This window comes from Melospiza melodia, chromosome 3 (assembly GCF_035770615.1).
Source record: "Melospiza melodia melodia isolate bMelMel2 chromosome 3, bMelMel2.pri, whole genome shotgun sequence".
Taxonomy (NCBI): Eukaryota; Metazoa; Chordata; class Aves; order Passeriformes; family Passerellidae; genus Melospiza; species Melospiza melodia.
Window position 1 is genome coordinate 47705052 of NC_086196.1, and position 20639 is coordinate 47725690.

The 20639-nt window shown below is 39.2% G+C and overlaps 1 protein-coding gene across 1 annotated transcript in view; it reads right to left on the reverse strand.

Annotated features, from left to right (window-relative positions):
- Positions 1-20103, reverse strand: part of SLC35F3 (solute carrier family 35 member F3) — a 162257-nt gene extending 142154 nt beyond the window's left edge. The window contains exons 1-2 of the mRNA XM_063151623.1: positions 19869-20103; positions 19355-19584 (exon numbers count right to left, since the gene is read on the reverse strand). Of these exons, the coding sequence (XP_063007693.1) occupies positions 19355-19584; positions 19869-19921 (283 nt within the window). The 5' untranslated portion in view covers positions 19922-20103. The remainder of the gene's footprint in view (positions 1-19354; positions 19585-19868) is intronic.
- Positions 20104-20639: the final 536 nt, after the last annotated feature.

Consider the following 20639-nt stretch of genomic DNA (forward strand, 5'->3'; position numbering starts at 1 on the left):
TAAACAGGATCAAATGAGAGTATAAAAAACTGGGACCATCAGTATCAGTAACAGAATTATTATATAGAGCACTTTCCTCCCAATACTACAAAATAAACAGGATCAAATGAGAGTATAAAAAAGGACAAACAGAACTGGTCTGGGGAGGAAACACAGTGGCAAAAATCACAAAATATACTTCATGCCTGGACAAGCTGGGAGCAATATGCAAAAATAATACCAGTTACCAGGTTACAGGTCTTTTTGGATACCATCTGGGAGAAACTTTCAAGAGGTAGTTCCAGTATGTGAAAAAACCTAGCATGACAGATAGGGTTTATGTATAACATACTAAATACATTGGAAAACGTAGCAATAACTGAAAATCTGAACTCCATTAAAGACAAAGTTAAATTTTCACAAGAGCAATATTGTGAAACAAAAAAAGTGAATTTTTACTTACACTTTACATTTGAAGATCTTTTGCATTTTTCAGCAGTTTAAGTATGTGACTAGCTTGCTTTTTACTTAATGGGGATGAATGCTCCTGTAATTGAACTGTACTTTCACTTCTGTAAAGGCCTCCTGGTTTCAGAAAAAAATGCTCATAATTTAATTTGAGAAACGGACCAAGAAGAAAATAAGTCTATCTTCTGATGATACTTTCAGCAATTAAAATTTACTTCTTTCATCTTCCTCTCCTTTACTAAAACTGTGTGGAATGTCTAGACATCAGTGCAGCTACTTTTTACACTTTTAAGACACAGAAATATTTTAAGTTATACTCCTTTATCTGGTTCACCTGCTTGTGTTCCAATTTCAGACAAGTTTGTTGCCTAAGACACATGGCATAAGGGGGGGATGACATAATGTTCTGATATTTTTTCACTGTTACTTTGGTAGCTAGGCTTTTTATACTGCTTAGCAAAGCATGATTTCATTATCAGCTTGCTGTTATCTTTCAATCCTGTTCCACCTTGTCAGGTATTTGAGAATTATGCAGCAAATCAGTGACAATCAAATCAATAAAGCCACCACTATTTGCATGGACAAAGATAATTATTCCATATCATTTATCATAACTGGCACAATATATTCTATTCTGCAGTTTAAATATATATAGGGAAGCTGTTAGATTATTTTAAGATGCTATCTGAACCTGTAAGACACCACCTGCCAAAACATTCAAAACCTGAATTTAAATATGTGAACTCCTATTTTTACCAGCAAACTCAAAGAGATTGGGGAAAAAAAACCAAGAAAACCCAAAAAAACCACACCAAACAAACTAACAGCAACTTTCTGGACAGGTTCTCTCTTAATACCTTCTCAGACCTGCCTAGCCTTGCTTTCTCTTGAAAGCTAAATAACAACTAGATGGAACTTAACTCAGAGCAACCATGGCAATTCCTGTATTTCTATCCTCAAGTAACAGGAGTTACTGGAAAGAAGTGTTGAAAGAGCTAATGGGCTATATCTAGGTGTTAACAAGTCTAAATTAAAAGGACTGTACCAGCCCCGAATAAGCACAACTGATTTGGGGCTAGGCAATGTAATTGTGGTGTTTTCTGGTTACAGTACCCTGTCTGTGGATCCTAAACCTTACTGAATAAGAAGCCATTAAAAAAATTCAAACTTTCTCATTATAACTGTATTGTCATATTATTTCAAATTATACTTTTATCCATCACCTGCTCAACATTATGTATCATGGACAACACAGAAACTTCCAGTATTCTGAAATAAATTTCCAATGCTCATTCCAATTTCTAAGTAAAAGAAAAAAATTAAAAAATGTAATTCTGCCTCTGAATTCCACTGAGCACCCAAAACAAGGATCTTAGTACACTGTGGGTACTTACAGACTTAGCAGAACAGCTTAGTCATAGGAAAATGGCACAAATTTCTTTCCTAATGTCTTCCCTCTGTTTTTCCTTAAAGAGGTTTGATTGTTTCTCCTGGCCAGGAAAAAAGCATAGCACATGGTTTTTTCCAAACTCCCTCACTAATTTTTCCATTTCTAAATGAACACCACTCAAGGAGTGCTCTATGCAGGTTGAAATAACTGGTTGTCAAACTACAATATTCATTGCTGCAACAGTAGAAAAGGCTAAATTAAGACTTTTGCAAAATGCCTTAGATGAATAAATCCATAGCTGGGATAGAGACAATAAATTCAGTGCAAAACTAATGGGCTTTATCCAAGTGAACAAATTAAACTATTAGAAACGGAGGGGGGATATGAATTGCAAGAACGATCAGCCAACAAAAAGAAACCGTCCAAACATGTCAGTGGGGATCATTACATGATGTTCTCTTGTGGCACTTGTTCTGCTAAAACTTAGCTGTTTCTCTTCAGGGACACATTTCACCAAGGTAACACTAAAAACCCAACAGCACTGGCTGCTAACACTGCACATACGTGCATGTGTGAAAATCATATTAATATTTAAATCAGTAGAAAGCACTGGGCAATGTAACATCAGGATTAAAATCCTCATTTGAATGTCTGGAATATTGCATATGGACAGACTCAGCCACCAAGCAAAGGAGGGAGAGAGAACTGTGGATTCCAGTGTTACTTTGCTGAGAACAATTTATCTGGGGAGGAAGGGTCCCTTTCTCAGACAACTTCCCGGTACAAACCACTTCTAGAGCACAGACCACGTCAATATGTTACTCCATTCCCTGCATCCCTGTTATCCTGGACTGATACAAGTCTGAACAATGTCTGTAGAAAATATCAGACAGACCCAGCTTGTTCTGAGATCACCCAATTGTACCTCATTGCCCCCAAAATCTACATTCCATGGAAGATGTGTCTCTCTTCTCTGTCCCTTATCAGGAACAGTTGACTTTGCTGGCCAACAAATTTCGAAGTCAGGAAACAATACTAGGTTGTTTACTAATACTAAGAAAAAGCATAACCAAGATCGGGCCACTATTTTTGTTTATTATGGATGCTTAGGATCTAGTACAGAGAGAAAGAAATGTTTAAACTGAAGGAATCTTCTTAACATTCTCTTTAAGTATTTATCCAGCTGTATGCAAAGGTAATTTTGGACTGATACTAGACTGTGTGGGTTTTTTCATTAGATTATTTCAGATAAAGTTGCTCCTTTCTTTTGGCCTACATAGAAAACAAAAGACTACAATTGCAAAATAGCCCTGCTACCTTTTAACAAAACTTGTTCGAGGGCAATCAGTTCATGTGTTAATGTTTGAGCTCATTATGTATTTAAATAAGAGTATAACAAATTTATTAAGATACCAGAAACCTTGGCACTTCTGAGATTTTCAACAGAAGAGAAGCCTAGTTTTCTTCCCCGTTCTAGCTCTTCAGACCTGTTTGAAACTTTCATGACCTCTCCTATGCCTTTGCTATTCTTTAATGTTTTTTCTTATCCTATTTATTTCCTTACAAGTCTTCATCGAGCTCACATAAGATGCAAATTTGGCTGCCCGCAACCCAATGTTCCATATGGCATCTCACCCACGTACTTTTACACTTCCATAAAAATCTCTTTCACTTTGTGTTTTATTTTGCTTTTAATATTTTACTTAGTGAATTGATTCAGAGTGTTTTCCTCAGATTTCCATATTTTATCCCTGTTGCTCTGTTACTGCCAAAATAATTTCTGCTAACTGCCATATATATGAATATGAATAGTCCATCATGACTATCAAAACCAGAACTCAGGTGAGTTATGTGACATTTGCTGAACTGACATTTCTCACTTTGCCTCCAGGAGCTGTGAGGGAAGGTCAGACAGTTTGTCCAGCTCTTCAGAAAACACTGGTTTAAAGGAGACAGAGAGCTTCAATACAATTCACTAACATTTCATTCTTAGAGATGACTGGCTACACACAAACAGATTGGGAAATATATTCCTCTGCAGGACAGATACGACTTTGCATTCATAATATTTGTACTGGTGCCCAGGAGTTGTACAGATCCTATCACAAAGCAACTAGAAACACCATGTCTATTTAGAAACCTAAGTTCACTCATTTTAAATGTTAAAATTAACTGGTACAACTTGTTATTTACCAGCCTCCCCCTTTGTCATTTTTCCCCAACTGCTTTGAGAGTTGCCTTTCTAGCACTGGACACCTTATCTCTTTGGGTTTCTCACAGAAAATTCAGAACATATTAGCAGGGGTTTTTTTTTCCACATCAGTGTCTAGAATGTTGTTAGGGTTACTGAATTTCCTTTTCTTTTAGGTCTGGTGTTTATCTATAAATGACCAGTACTCCAGCTGGAAGTGCAGATGGCTGTTAGAAAATGAAGGAGATCTTACTGTGACAGATAAGAAACCTTAACAGGAGAGGGGAAAAAAATCATCAGTAGTTGAGAGGAAAGACAATTACAGTGGTAAATGGGGTAAAGAGTGCAGAAAGGAAGAAGCTGAGGGCTCTGAGTAAGAGAGTGACCTGGCTGGAGAACTGAAAACAACAGTACAGCTTCTCACAGGCCATCTCCCAGCAGGTGAGATTAATTTCTCTTCCTCTCCCCACACTCTCTTTGTTCAAATTGCAGCAAATCACTTGCAAAAGAAGTGTGGCTACTTAAAGATGGCTGTCCCTTAAGTGATGTCTACCTGGAACAAGAAGAATTCTGCTCTACATAAGAGACTATAAATCTTGTACAGTCTACAAGTCTATAAGACTTTTGTGTAACAAAATCTCTTGCCAAAAACCTGACCCAGAGTTAAATCTGAACACTTAGGAAAACCCCAAACAAACAAAAAAGCTCAAAAGAAAACAAACAAAAAAAGCAACCAAACAGTACAAAAACACCAGAAAGAGGTATCTACAGTTTCTTCTCACAGGCTGCATTTGGGATCCAAGGCATTTGAATTGTAGTTTCATTTCAGAGAGAAATCTGAAAATTGAATGTTGTTTCCCTCAAACCCTACAACTGATAATTGCCCTTACTTGTCTTTTCCAAGCTTATTTTAAGCTGTATTCTACAGGCTTGCACTGCTTAATTAGTGCTTTATTTCATTAAAATCAACAGAGAACCAATTTAAATAAAATGAATGATGTATTTGGTTTGAAGAGGATTTTATGCTTCTGGAAATGGTGCTTCTTGCAAACAAGGTATCAAAGACTTAAGTTCTCAACATGTTGCAAGAATGCCTAATTGCTCACTCAGATTTATTACCTGAAGAAATAAATTTTTCTGAAATAAGTCAAACAACCATCAAAACACTAATTTATAAGGTTTTAATTTGCATTAAATAACCACAAAGTTACCCCGTCACAAGGATTTTTCCGTACAGACAGACCTTTGTGTCAAGCTAAATTGCTCAGTACATGCAAATTACTTCAGATTATATTACATTCTGAAAAAATGACAGGATCAGACTGTTGAAAAAAATTAAAGCATAGATCAGTGATAATGTTGAAAAGGACAAAATGACTAAGAGAACTCAACTATTCTGACAGTGCATGGAATTATTTATGTTTGCACCAAAAAAAAAAAAATTTGGTCTATTCACACACAAATTGACTTAGAATTTATATATGAGAGCAAAGATGCAATCTTCTAGATAGATATACTTAGCATAGAGAAATAAAAATTATATTTTATGATGTGAAGAATATTAAATTAGTATTTTCAAAACAATTTTGCATTCACTGTTGGCTAAAACCAACTGCCTAGGGCAATATAAATAATTAACATTCTAAAAGCTAATATATATAAACAAATATTTTTAGCCACACAGCTTCTGCACAGTTTAAGTTACTCATAAGTAATTTTGCAGGCTTGAAACTTAAGTATCAAATAGTTTCAGTGACATTTCCTCACAACTCAGTAACTCCAATGAAATACAGCTTCCTCATTATTTTACTGAATAAAACCACTAAAGACCTATTTTCCAATTGCAAAGCAGATGCATGATTCTGTAATTACACCCATGGGTGTTTTCAGCTATTATTTTGGTTACTGGATAAGGCCCTTAATATTTTAATGGTGTAACATTAGTATTAAAAAATTATGAGATGAAGAGTAGGAAAAAATGGAACAAATTCAGCTGGACAGACCTACCATGATCATCTCATCCAACTGCCAGCTTCAGGGCTGACCAAAAGTTGATGCATATTATTATTGGCTTTGTCCAAATGCTTCTTCAACACTGACATGCCTGAAATGTTAACTTACAACTACTTAAATGTTTAAATTTCATTCATTAGTTAGTTCCAAAAGCTTATAAATGCAAAATTATTTGAGCTATATTATTTGCATTATGTAATGGTTGTGAATTGCTCTAATTTTAACCCAAAAAAAAAAATCTAATGAAATCATCTTTATGAGATGACAATAATTCAGCCTATTGGGAAATAAATCAACAGTAACAAAACACCCAAGAAAGATCAGACTTGCAAAGTTGGTTATTGAAATCTGTCAGTGAAATTCATCAGTTTCAATACCAAGCTGACTTATGTAATCACTTACCTTTTAGTAAAATCAGCTGCCGTTACACAAAGCAGATTTGTGCAAAACAGTGCAACTATTTTGACCTTGAACTGGGAGCTATATATCTCCAGTAGAAGAAGCCTTTTTGCAAGGTGCTGATTTTGTTGTACTGCCCAATTATTCTACAATGCAAGTAATTCAGCTCGAGCAGTTAATATCCAGGGTATTTTATGCCTCTTGATCTCTTATTTCTCTGGTACAATTCCTACAAATGGGCACGCAACTTTGCATAGGTTCTACAAACCTCCCTCCAAAAAAGTGTTTCAAGATTCTAATTATCTCAACATTTGAGATTGTTTTAGCTCTTCCTGCTTTTAACTGCTTCAGAGAGAAAGGCAGTTTCATTGACTTGTTCCCATGCTGTTCTCACCTAGCATAAATAAGAAGGATCACTTTGTTATAGATAATTGGAAGATCAAAAATAACTGTCTAATTGCCTTCTGCATGGCAAAAAAGTGAAGGAAACAAAAATTTACTAGATGTTCACTAGGGGAATGCTCTTGGCTGGAAGAGAATTTTGTATACAGGTTTACATCAATAGATAGCTGCAACACAAATGCCCTCAGCTGGTAGATGGGACCAGATCCAGTCACTCTGCACTTCCATTTGAGAAGTGCAGAACAAGTTCTAACAGCAGAGGAAACTCTAGCCTTGTGATATAGCAGATTTTATTTGTAACAATACTTTGGTGAGCATGCTCTGGGACTCTCTGGAGATTTAAGAGTATCCAAGCTTGCCAAACAGCACAGCTTTCACTAAGCTATTATAGGGTCAGACCAGAACCCTCAATTCCCTTCAGGACTGCAGTATTCCTTTGTGCCATTAGTTACTGGTGTCAGTTAGGCAAAATTCCTCTTAGCTTCTACCAGTTTTATCAATGTGAAGATGGAACAATTCTGGCCTTTGAAAATAAAGACATAAGAGGTTAATGCATTAACTCAAACAGCTTCATTAGATAGATTTTAAACTTTACTAGGGAGTTTCTCCAAGCCACGTGCTGCCCATCACATGTATGGCTTTGTGGTGGGATAATTTAACAAAAAAAAACAGCAACAAAACCAAAAACCAAAGACCTAAGATGGATGTACAACATTGTTATCTCTAGCATTTCAAACTTTTCCAAGAACCCTGTAATTCCATCCCAACTCAGACTGCCCTTTGTTTACATTTGCAAGGAGTTCTGGGTGTATATGTTCTTATTCCTTACCTGACTGAGCCAGGGCTGTCAAAAACTAACTGGCTTCCAAACTGCTGCTTATACAAACGATGAACTAGAATGCCTTTCTTTTACTGTTTTAAAAGGCTTCTGCCTCAGACTCATTCAGTGACACCTACTCTAGTACAGGCAGATTGTCCACATCTGAAGTGGAAAGACATGAGCTATGTTTTATTATTTAGTAAAAATGTAAGTTTGAACTTAGGGCAATACAAAATTTTCAACTGGTAAGAGACACCTGTTTGAGGACTTTTTTTCCTATAGGCTGCTTCTATAGCACACCCTGTTAGGAGCTCAATCCTTTACTCCTAACCTAAAGCTGTAAATAATTGCATATGTATTCATTTTCCTTTCAGTACCTGGGCTCTGGTAGTCAGTTTTCTAGGCAATTGGAAGAAAGAGTAGCCTCTTCTTAATTCCTGTAGATGCTTTCTACTTATGTTGGGACAAGCTATTAAGTACTAACTAAACACCAAGTTTAAAGAAATTTAAAATTGCACATCTATTAAAAGAAATAATTATTCTATAATTTAAATTGAGCTCCTCAGTAGTGCTCAGGAACATATAACAAAGACCATGTATGGGTAGGTGTAATTGGATGCAGTTGCCTTAGGAACAAATGTTCAGCACACAGAGCAGGAAGCCCTGCTTAAAAGGCAAACTCAAAGACTTAAGCCTGATAGCTGAAACCTGGCTTGATTGAAGTTACTGAGAAAAGTACCATGTCTGGTACTTTTGGTACTTGGCTGGAGTCAGGGATTCATCCCAAAAGCTTTTTTAATTCTCTCATTATTATCAGTGCAGAACTAAACAATACATTAAAAAGTGCTGTACTGGAGATGCATTTCCCTGTCTTCCTTGTTCAGTAAGCTTATCACGAAGCAAAAACTACCTAGAGAGTAAAAAGAGAGTTTAGGCTTATACTCTTAAGACTCTAGTTTCAATACCATTTCCAGTGTATTTTCATTATATAGACATGAGATATTGTGCCTTTAGAGAAATGTTGTAGGGTGTAAAAGAATTTGACATGCAGAGATAAAACACTGCCTGGTATATGAGTATCATTTTAAAGCAATATTAATCACAAAGACTCCTATGGAGATGCTATGCAAAAATCTTTTTATTTTGTAGAAATAAACACAGAATGCCTTATATTGTTTGCCAGAATGATTTCTAGTGAGATGCAGTTTTTACTATGCACATAGCAGCCACAGAAGGCACAAAGTATTGTTCCCAGTACAAGATGTGTTTCTTGTCCATGCATTTCTCTACAAAGAAATTACTCATCTGTGCTTCTATGCCTTACTCTCATTTCTGTTTCCATTTGGAGAAATATAAGATACAAAACCACTTCTCACCCTGTGTGAAGTCAGAACACATATACAGCCCTCTACCTCTTGAAATCAGTATTTGCAAAAGACAAGGATTTTCCTACAGATATTAAACTGCACATTACTAAGCTGTAAAGTTTGAAAGCAGGTTGTCTTTGAAACAAGAAAATCAAATACAGAAGTTGTTTATTAAATAAGTTGTTTATCAAAAAATACTTCCCAAAGACTGTGAAGTAATTTTATGAACGGAACCAGAGATCCAATTCCATGCTGCACCCTCCAAGAGGATCTTCATAAGTCTTACAAGCCAACAATCAGGATAAGGCAGTCATTTAAGGTGTCTGTGCTTTCTTCATATATTATCTCAAGATAACCTGGCAAGCTGGAGAAACCAGGCAGGAGCCATATATACTCCTGAAATCCCTGAAGCCATGCACGCAGTACTCTATTCCTTCATGTTAACCTAGTTTTCATTCCAAATCCTGTAATTTCCCAGACTGATAAAGAGGACTTTACTTCCCATATACTGGAAGAAAGTTCACGAGTTCACGTGGCTGTATGTAGGAGTCTCACATTATAACTACAATAATAACTGAATGTGGGCTTATGCTCATTTCCAAGTCAAGACCCATCTGTCATTCTCATGTCTATCGAAAAAACTTAAATAATTTTTGAACTCCTGAATGCACCAGAATTCACCTCGTCTGGGCACAACCTCTGGCTTGCATGAAACCCAAGATCCCAAATTCAGGCCCATGGAATACACTTGCAATGTATGTAAGAAATAGCTGAAATATAAATCCTGAAAAACAGAGGCCTCTAGTCACTACATATGATGTAGAAGTGTCAGGAAGCCAAATCTGTGAAAAAAATAGACTTTCTGCTCTTTTCTCACTTCTCTTGCTCAACTTGAAAGTAATCAAATCTCCTGATTTAATTAAAGACATTTTCCATGCCTCCACTGACTTTAAGGGGTTTGTTTCTTGACTGCCTTTTTCTACCTTTACATTATTTTGTAATTTCTTCTCTTTAACTAGCCTCTGTTAATCAAATCTAAACACATTTCTTTTCATTATAAATGTCTTGTTTCTGAAGCGAAGAAGGACCCACAACTGAGAAGTTATAGGGCCAGTAGGACACTAAATGCTATGCAGCAAAAAATTATTTCAGCAGAAATACAAGGAAGAATGGTTTCTGTCAGTAATTTCTGTTCCATGGAAAGTGCTAACCAAAACCATAAGCAGTAGCTAGGATCTAAGCTTAAAAAGCAAACATGATTACCATCTTCACTTGTTCAAAATAAATGGCTGCATGTTAATTAAATCAGTCTTAAAGTTTCCAAAAAACATTGCATAAAGTGAGCAGGAGAGACAACAGAATCATAAAGCCATGAAGTTCTGTTTCCTGTTTCACATTGCAAACACTGCATCTTTGGTATTAATCCTGGCACTACATATTTCAACTAGGGCAAAATTTTGCAAGCAGAAAATCTCTACTGAACACCCAAGGAACCAGATTGTCTGGAAAGCAGTTACTGTTTGAAAATGGAAAGACAACTCCAGGTTTTCAGGACAGGACCATGAATATATCATCAGCATCCTCACATAAGCTCATCAGCTCTGAAGGAGCAGGTCCTTGCTCCACTTCCCACCTGAGCACAAACTGCTCGGATCTGGCAAAGCCAAAGCAAGATGTCCTGGAGAAGGCAGAGCCCCCAGGCTGCCACAGGGCCACAAACAGCACAACAGTGACCTTAAGGGCGGAATGACTAGGCCTGCTCTACTTGGAGAGTGGATAAGCAGGTCAATTTCCACACTACTTTGGTACCTTAGCTGGTGTGAAGAGACAGCGAAGAAAAGCACCAAATTTGTGGGATTTCTGATGAAAGAGTCAAGGAAAAAAAACCAAACTTTGGGTTGTCACTATTGGATCAGCTCTGGCACAATATTTATATTGCAATGGGATCAATAGGACTCTGCACTAGTGTTCAGAAATGAAGATCTGTTTGCTTCCTTTAGACGTTTGAAGCATAAATAATTTTCATGAATTATCTGACAGAGGCCAGTTACAGCAAAGCAAAAAGAAACTTTAATTGCAAGATTAAGACCTTATAATTTCACTAGAAGCCAGTTACATTCCCTTATCCTGGAGGGGCTCAAATATTCAAATTTCCCTAAATGTGTTGTTGTTTTCCTAAATGTGATGATACGTAAATTCCAACACTGCCGGAAGAGCTTTTCTCAGAAAAACAACCCAACTCCTATATTGGCCAGATAAATTCATGGAAACAAAATGATAGGAAACATTTGGGAAAAAAATTAACCTTATTAGATCCTCAAGTTCCAGAGAAAAACAGAAGCTTCTGAAACCATTCAGATGCAGTTTTTTATAAGGGGAGATGACTGAGTGGAGAACAAGCTTCTCACATTCTGAAGAAAATGAAATCTGGGATATGTCTGCTGCATCCCTTCTGTCTAAGGACTTCTTAAAGTAGTGGTTCATAAAGAAAATATTTCTCTATGGTCTTCCACACAATCACAGCATCTTTATTTCTTCCAAGGATACACTGAGGGATGAAAGAATATGTGCCTAGTGAAGAGAAACAGAGAATCATAAATACTCAGGGAAGTTGTTTCTACAGTAAGATGTACCACATGAAGGCAATCCATTGCCTAGGTAGGAACCATGATCTGCAGATAAATTTCTATGAACATAAGTGCCCATTTTATCTCTGTTCTCAGAGTAGTCATCATTCACAAGCAACAGTGGAAAGTCTATGGCTTCAGCTTCCAAAACAGCAAGAGGGACAGAACTACACCTTTGTGTTCCAAAGGATGGTGCCTGCCAAAGGGCCAAAGTGACTTTTACATAACTTTTCTGTAGAATTGTAGAACAATGCAGGTTGGAAAGGACCTTAAGGATCACCTGATTCAACTACATCTCATTGTCATCTCTCTCCTTCTCTTGAGGCTTATTTTATCTGAAGTAAGTGGCAGAAATTATCAGCAATTTACACAAGGAATATGAAACACAAACACCTCATTATACAGAAGAGAGATTATGGCACAAAACTTCACCTTGAAGAAAGCTCTGACATGAGCTAGAATCTAGTAAAATTAGTTATTAAGGTAATGAGCATTGCTGGTCGTTGTCCTTTTGTGGCTCTGTGTTTCAGTAACACAACAGTATCTGATATCACAGTAGGATATCAACAACAAAGGCTTTGTAGTCTGATTTCAATACTATTATCTTGTGCAATTAATTGTCTCTATTAAAAAAATAATTATTTAAAGTTGCAAAGATCCATCATACAGTGCACTCCAGAACTATTACAGAAATTTAACTAGAAGGGTCTGCAATAAAAATAGTTCCAAAAATAAGCATTCATTCCTAATTCTTGATGGTTTCCAAATTAGTTTTTCAAAATTAACTTGCTTCCTCATTATTCCATACCAATTCAGAGTAGTATGTGTTTTTAGCAACAATCCATTATTATTGATTAGTGAACATGTTCACATTTCTATTAAAAAAATAAAAGAAATAAATGCAGTTTTCCAGTGGAAGGATTCTCAAATGCCAGGTAACACTCTTCAAAACTGTTAACATGGGCCCTGATACTGCAAAGATGTACAGCTAGGTTTTCATGGCGGAGACTTCAGTGGTATTTTCTAACACAGCAGCATTCAATGATAACATTCATTAAGGGTTTAAAATGAATGCTGGAAATCAGACTCTTAATTGCTGTCCCATGAACTGTTTTGCATAAATGGCTGGAGATGACATGTAATTAAAGCTGCACTGAAAAAAAGCTGAAAGCAATGAATTAATGTGTTTAAACAGCAAACAAAAAAAAAGATGGCCCATTTTGCAGGCGGTAATTTTTTAGTTTTTTCACTATGAAAACGAGATACAAAACACAAAATGTTTATTCATTTGCCTAGTTAAAAGTGGTGGTTACTTAACACTACACAATGAAAACTGTTAAGTAAAAAAGTTACTAAATATTCACTAAACATTTATCATTTACTAAATTTTTATTAAACAATCAAAAATGTTTAGCAAATCAGTTTAAATAAGAATTTGCTTGGCTTACCAGCAAGAAATTAAGGACTTAAACTTTGTGATTAATTAAGCTCTATATTGTAACAGGAACCAGTTTTCTATTAATTACTAGCCAAAAAAGTTTTACCAATTTTCAAAAGCCTAAGAATCCCCCATGTTTCTTCTTTATGGGAATTGTCCTGAAAAAGAAGATTTTGAAAGGCTTTTTAAAAAAATATTCACCTGGTATCTTTGCAGCTGCTCAGTATTCAGCACCTGTACTGCTCTGGCCTGCCTCAGGTAGCCAGATTGTACTCATTCTCAGTTGCAAGAACACCCAGAGAGCCAAAACCCAGGAGACCCAGCAAGTTGTCTTTCAAAAGAGAAATAGATCCTGTAGTATTTGGGATACAAACAGACTTGTGATTAGGTCTCTGAAATACTTAAAGAGACTATTTCTGGGGACAGCTCTTCTCAGTCACAGTGACTGCTACATAATGAGGGAATTGCCTAAAAAGTTTTTGTATGAGCTGTCATGTGGACACAAGTCAGAAATATCCCTGGTTCATGTATCACCATGGAGGTTTAGCTTGCAGCAGAGAACTGCCACTGACATTAGAAACAGCAATGCTACGGTGCCTTTAAATCTGCAATGCAATTCAGCACCATTGCTTTCTTTCACCTGTAGGTGCTCCCATGTTTTCCTTGGTTTTGTTGGTAACAAAAAATTACTGATTTAGTACTGACAATGAAGAGTTGAAGAGCATTGATTAAAAAGTAAATTAGGCCTCAGATACCATAAACCTATATTAAAAAAATATATAAAACACATATTTTATTCATCTTCTAATCTTCAGTGCTGACCTACAGACTGGGTGTTGTAGAAGGGCTGCTGACCTACAGATTGAACCTGTGAAGAGAAACTTGGATAGCAGCAACAAGCAAGAGGTTACCAGCACCTAGAGGTTACTCCAGGTTTTCACCTGAAAAGGAAGATTCTCTCATAATCATTTGACCTCAGAAACAACAACATGAATGATACCACCAAGTCTTGCATTAGTTATAAGCTTATTACATTCAGTATTTATGCACTGGAAAGCAAGCAAGCAGTTTAAATTAATTGCTTACAGTTGGCCTGAAAATGGCTTTCCCCAGAGAAAATTATAATCTTCATCTTATGTCTTTGAACTTCTGGAGTATATCACCTCAAAAAGTAAGTTAAATTCTCCCTCAGATGCAAATACATGAAAATGGTATTTGCACAAATTCCTCTTGATTCATATCCTCACTGGATTTGCTTTTAGCAACTGTGAAATTTCAGCATTCAATGGAGCATGAAAAGAAAATCACAAGGAGGAACGCTGGGGATCAGCTGGAAACACTGGTCTTTAGCTGTATTACTGATACTCTAATATTTACAAGTGCTCATATATTTAATTAGCTAAAACCAACACCAAACTCTTACCTTGAAAGGCTGTAAAAATCTATAACTGGGAACAGTCTGCCCAGAGGAGTTAGGAATACCCCATTTCTGGAAGTTTCCAAGGCAAACCTGGATTAGGATTTGAGCCAGCTGGTCCAGTGAATGTATCCCTGCCTATGGCAGGGGGGGGTTGAAACTAGATGACTTTTAAGGTCCCTTCTTACCCAAATCATTCTATGGTATAATTCAGTCATTGGCATACTCAGACAATTATGCTTTCTGAGCAATCTTCAGGCTATTCAGCCAATGTGTTCTAGTATATTACTGATATTGGTGACAGCATTTTAATTCCACATTCAGGTCAAGACCTAATGTGCTACACTGGATGAGTACTATATTGAAATGCTGTGCATTAAAATTATATGGTTTATTTTGTTGCTGCTGAAATAACTATGACCAAACATGAAAAATATGAAAATTAATATTTAAAGTAGCAGGGAAAAACAAAGCCAGAGAACTTCATTTAGTGGACACAATCTTTCCTTTCACCTGAACATCATGTCTCTTAAAAGTTATCTCTGGGACAACCTGGAATTATTCACAAGGCAGAAGTCTCAGAGAAATGTACTTTAACAAGCCATGATCCACAGACAATGGTCAATTCCTAATAAACACAACTAAGAGGAGTTAAAACTACATACCATTCTCTTCTTTCTGCAGGAATGGAAATGTCTGTAAGCACACAAAAAATGTAAGTGAATAAATGAGGAAGGCCAAGGCCCACGCAATCCTGATTTGTCCATAATAAGTCTGTATTTATGAACACAGGCTAAGGATACATCAAAGTCCCTGCTTTAAAAGCAAGACCCTAATCTTAAACAAGGAGTGGAAGCAGGTGATCTGTAGGAAGAAGACTGCAAAATAGGGATAGCTGGCTCAAGCCCACGTGAATGTATTTAAAATACTAATCACATAATGACACACTGTGATATTGAATCACCAGAAAATAGACCTAGTTAGAGAAAAATGAATGTTTGGCAAAGGTGATAGTTGTGAACATTTCCTGTGGAAACAAGCACACTGCCAATTGCTACAATCATTAAAATAGGTAAGTCTTCCATACTGACCAGAAGGGCAGTCTAAGAGTTTTGTGACACCTGTATTTCTCAAGTACAGAAAAGCTCCTAGGGAACTATTGAAAAATATTTAGAAAACTAATTCCAACTGACAATGCTGTGAAATGGAAACTTAAAACATAGCTGTTCACCTCCAAACTTCAACTGAAGTCCCAGGCTTCCAGAGGCAGTAATCATGAGAATTCACATAACCTTCATGGATGAGAATGGCAGTGCTAACACAGCTCTAACAGCTTCATCTCCCTACAACAAGAAGACTGTCAGTGGGATCTGAAAATCTCATGGCATTGTTTTGGGGGCATTTTTATTAAAGCCTTTGATCCCTATGTTCTAACTAAAAGAAAAAAAATGAAAGACAACTTACCTCTTACTGATAATGAGAATTTCACAAATATTGAACTCTGTTACATCTGAAGCTGCATAAGGGTATGATTCTGCAATCTGATTGCATCTTATCTGTTTCTTCCCCTCTGCCTTTATATTTGAAAAATCAAATCACATTCTGCAAAATATTCCCCGTGGGACACATATGAATATTTGATTTAGACTGGAGAACAGTTAACCACATAATTAGTTACCCTGGAAATCAAAGAATTCAGAAAAATAAGAACTACCAGATTAGAACATTCATCTTTCTGAAGGTTGGCAGATGCTATGGAGGGAAGCACAAGAAACCCTCAAAAAAAGTCTCCTCACAGCCTAAGGAGGGGCTAATTCAAATTCTGGATAAAGAAGTTTAATATTAATCTCCAGCATGTTTCCCATTTTAGCACAATTCTAGATCTTATCACTGCTATTATAATTCCTTGAAATCTTCATCTCAAGAATAAATTACATGTTTTCTTCAATATGATTTCTTTTCTATCAGTCTTTAATTGATGTCATTTCAGCTTCTTTTCCTGTCTTTTTTCTCTTATGACCAGAAGAAAACCTCTCTACCTGCCTAAGCAGCATGTGCCAGTACTTTCCAACACTTTGTTTCAACCTCTTTAAGGTAAACAGCAAAAACTCTTGATGCTCTTTACAGATTGCCTGTACTCTTTCTCCATGCTGATCACAGAGTCTCCAGTAATATTTTTTTGAGAGCAGATAACTATAATTACCCTAAATTTGCTGAAGGCATCCTAACACACAGGAACTACATTACATTGTTCCAGCTCCTAAAATCTAGTTTGCAAGTGCAGTCCAACAGCAGAGGTCTTCCCTGAGCTGTGTACAGTCCCAAAATCAGCCAATGTAATGTGCAAGTTGGCAGGTAATTTTAGCATTTTCAGAAATGTGAGGTTTCTGTTTGTGATAACTGAATGACAATTATTGACATTTCAGCGAGTTACCTGGCTAGGACAGGTCTCCCTAGGGTAATGTTACAAGTCCTTTCTCATTGTGTCCAATCCAGTTTGTGTCTTACGCACATTTTCACTTCTTTCTCCTCTTTTTCCAATGAATTTATAAGAATATTAAATACTGGAGTTGCTGCATAACCTCGAGGCATCCCGGTATGTTTCAAATTGCTCTCCAAGCAAGTTTTGGGGTCATGGTAACACTACCTCAGTTTATCAGTGGTAGTTTCCCTAATGGAGTTTTGCTAAAACAAAAACAACGAAATAAGCAAAAGCTTTCTGAATCTCTCAGTTTTACACATCCATCCATACAGCTATATATATATAAACGGTCTAAATGAAGCACAAAAGGAATGAACTGCAGTGCAAAAGAGGTAGATCTGACCCTATAGGCAATTTAGTTACAATAAAAAGAATGTCACCAAGAGAGATAGACTAAATAAATCTAGATCATACCATAATATGGACTTATTTTCTGCAAAGCAGGTCCATTATTAATGCAGTCCATAATTATAATCATAGTGCATCCAATTGTCTACAAGGATGCAAAATAAGATGACAAAGAGTACCCAGGTTGCAATTTAAACTTAATGAAAATCATTTGTTCGCAGTACTTCAGCCAAATAAATTTTCTAACTGCAAAGTCTCAAGAAAAGTCCGTATCCCAAAACTAGACATCAGCCCAACTTGAAGGAGCATTCAAAGATGTTTCAGACCAGCTGTGACAAAGTTGTCTTCCCACTTTAGATGATATACCCTATTCAGTCAGCCATTGAGCTGATGCAGATCAACATGGCTCTCCTTAAACCACGCTGTAGAGATGTATCTTTCCTTCTCCGTGTCCTTCCACGTTCCTAGTAACTCAGATTTTAAACTGGCAACACATTCACATAACCTATTATTTTTAGACACTCATTTATGAAACTCAGACACTTAGTATATTTATTGCCCACCATTATAACTCAAGTATGTAATTTTGCTATTCAGATCGAATTAGGAGAGAAAATGTAACTAGAATAGCAGGCTTAGGCTTGCTATTAACTTTTTCAGACAGAGTTATAAATTTCAACAAATAGGTTATAATTGAGGAGCCAGCATGACCTTTATTATTTCAGAAGGTTCAGCCACAGCAGCTCAGTGTGACTTCAGCTAGACTATTAGTCACTCTGTCAGATAGAACCATTAACATCCAACTCAGTCTGGCATCCACATATGATCTGATCCTTAAAACTGGCCTGAATAAGCTTTACTCTCAAGAACAGCGCCAATCCAGGCACTGGAATTGCTCTTATAGAAACACCACATTCCTAGTGAGTAAAGTAGCAAATATCTGATATTTCTATCATAATTGCAATCAAAGGAAAAAATAAAAAAAGGCTCTCACAGAAGAGTATGAGAATATTTATTAGTAAAGTCCTATTTTCAGGCAATCAAGACCAGCTCTCCCTCAGAGAAAAACTGAACTACTACTGTGTGCCATGCATTCTTGTATCATTCTATTCCATTATTAAGCACACTGCCAAACAGATAATCTAGTAGAAAATATTTCAGAACATTTGCACTTAATATGTAAGGAAGTACAGTATGAAAACAACCACTTTATCAGAGCCAGTGTTTCCAGCAAAGCAATGATTTTGGTTACAGAAGAATCCTTTTATCAACAAAAACCCCTGTGATATTTCAAACGACCTTAAGATAACCAAAATAATGTTATGACTTCAGTTAATTGGTATACTATTCTGTAACTTTTTAATGCATACAACTAACATAAACATGATGAAAGATGGACAAAAAATACACAAAAAGTACTGGTTGATATATTACAACGACTCGAGGTGATGCTTCCTTTGTAAATCATGTATGTGATGGAATACAGCTACACCTCTCTTCATATCGTTACCATTTGAAGTTTCTTTCTCAAGTGTATGCGTATGGGAGAAACAGCTCCACTCGACATAGGGAAAGACACATCATTCAGCTCAAGTGCTGCGAAAATTTGACAGAAATTTTCTCCTAAAACAACAGAAACACACACTGATAACGCGTTACTTGTGGAAATGGTATGTGCATGAGCGTGCAGGGGCTTTTACACAGCTGTCAACCCACGGTAATCACCGTCGCTAAGTGTGCCTGCAACGTGAAGACAAATATTTGACCTATTTTCTTAGCAGAATTTAGCTGTCATCATTCGTAGCACCACGCTCTCGTGAACCAGGCACTGCCAAAGGACTAAGACAACACGGGCATCATCGAAGCGCCAGGAGAGAGAGCGCTTCCTTCCACGGAGCGAGGTTTGTTCCAGCGCTAAAGCGCTCGGCCCCTCGAATCCCCATCCCTCTGCCGGCTCCGGGCTGCGCCCCGCTCCTGGCAAGCCCCCCACGCCCGTCCCTGCCGGGGACTCACGTTTGTAGCTGGCGGCCCAGGGCTGGTAGCCGTAGTAGCCGGTGATGCGGAGGATGCGCTCCTCGATGGAGGTGAGCCCCACGGACGCGCTGGTGAGGTCCTCCACGGAGCGGGACCACTTCAAGTCCTCCTTAATGGCCTCGTCCACCACCAGGTACTTGAGCTGCCGCAGCTGCGGGCTGATGTCGGACAGCCGCCGGGGGCTGACATCGGGGGAGCGCCGCATGCCGCTGCGGGTCGGGAGAGGGGCGTCAGCCCGGGGCCGCGCCGCCAGCGCCGCCGCCCTCCGCCGGCCCCGGGCGAAGTTGGCGGCGGGCGGCGGGACCCCCGCCAGCAGGGGAGCCGGCCCGGGCCCGCGGCACCCACAACTTTCCTCGCCGCCCTCTTCCACCGGAGCGACCCCCGGGAGCGGGCGGCGCCGCCGGCCGGGCTGAGGTAAGGTAAGGTGAGGTGAGGTGAGGTGTGGGGTGTCCCCGTCCCCCCGGCCCGCCCGCCCGGCCCCCCGGGTACTCACAGCGTGGCCGCTTTGCCCCGCGCGGAGCCGTTGGGGAACTCCCGGATCCCCATGGGGAGCAGCAGCGATGGCTGGGGGGCGCCCAGGCTTCCCGGCGGGGCGAGCCGGCGGCTCTCACCGGCCGGGTAACAGGCGGAAAGGAAGGAAAGGAGCGAGCGGGGGAAGGCGGCGCCCCCGTGGCAGAGGGTCCCCGGGCTGGCGCTGGCCCCGGCGGGAGAGGCAGGCAGGGAGAGAGGCGGGCAGGGATGGAGGGACGGAGACGGGCGGGCCAGCGCTGCCGCCTGCGAGCCGCTGCCGCCTGCGGAGCGCCGAGCGCCGGCGGCGGGGGCCGGGCAGGGCAGGGCGCGCTCCGCGCCCCCCACCCCGCGCGCTCCCGCCGGCCGCCGGCAGGGGGAGCCCCCGGGCCCGCCGCTGCCGCCACAAGCGGCCCTCGGGCGGGGCGGGGCGGGGCGGCCTCACACCCTGCCGGGGCCGCCTCACACCCTGCCGGGGCCGCCTCACACCCTGCCGGGGCCGCCTCACCTCCCTGGGTGTGCCCGCCTGGTCCCAGCAGCCAAGCCGTTCTCAGCTCTGTTCGATGGCAACAAGTTCGGAACGGCGCGGGGAGGGGGCCGGTCAGCCCAGCAGGGCCGGCTCTGAAGTGACCGTGGAGCCCGTCTGACGAGGGGACCCACCTGGATACCCCCTAAGGCCGCCGAACCAGCTCCGGGATCACGCAGCCTTCTACCAACTCACCTTTACTTTTATTATTTTTTTAAATCCATCACCAAG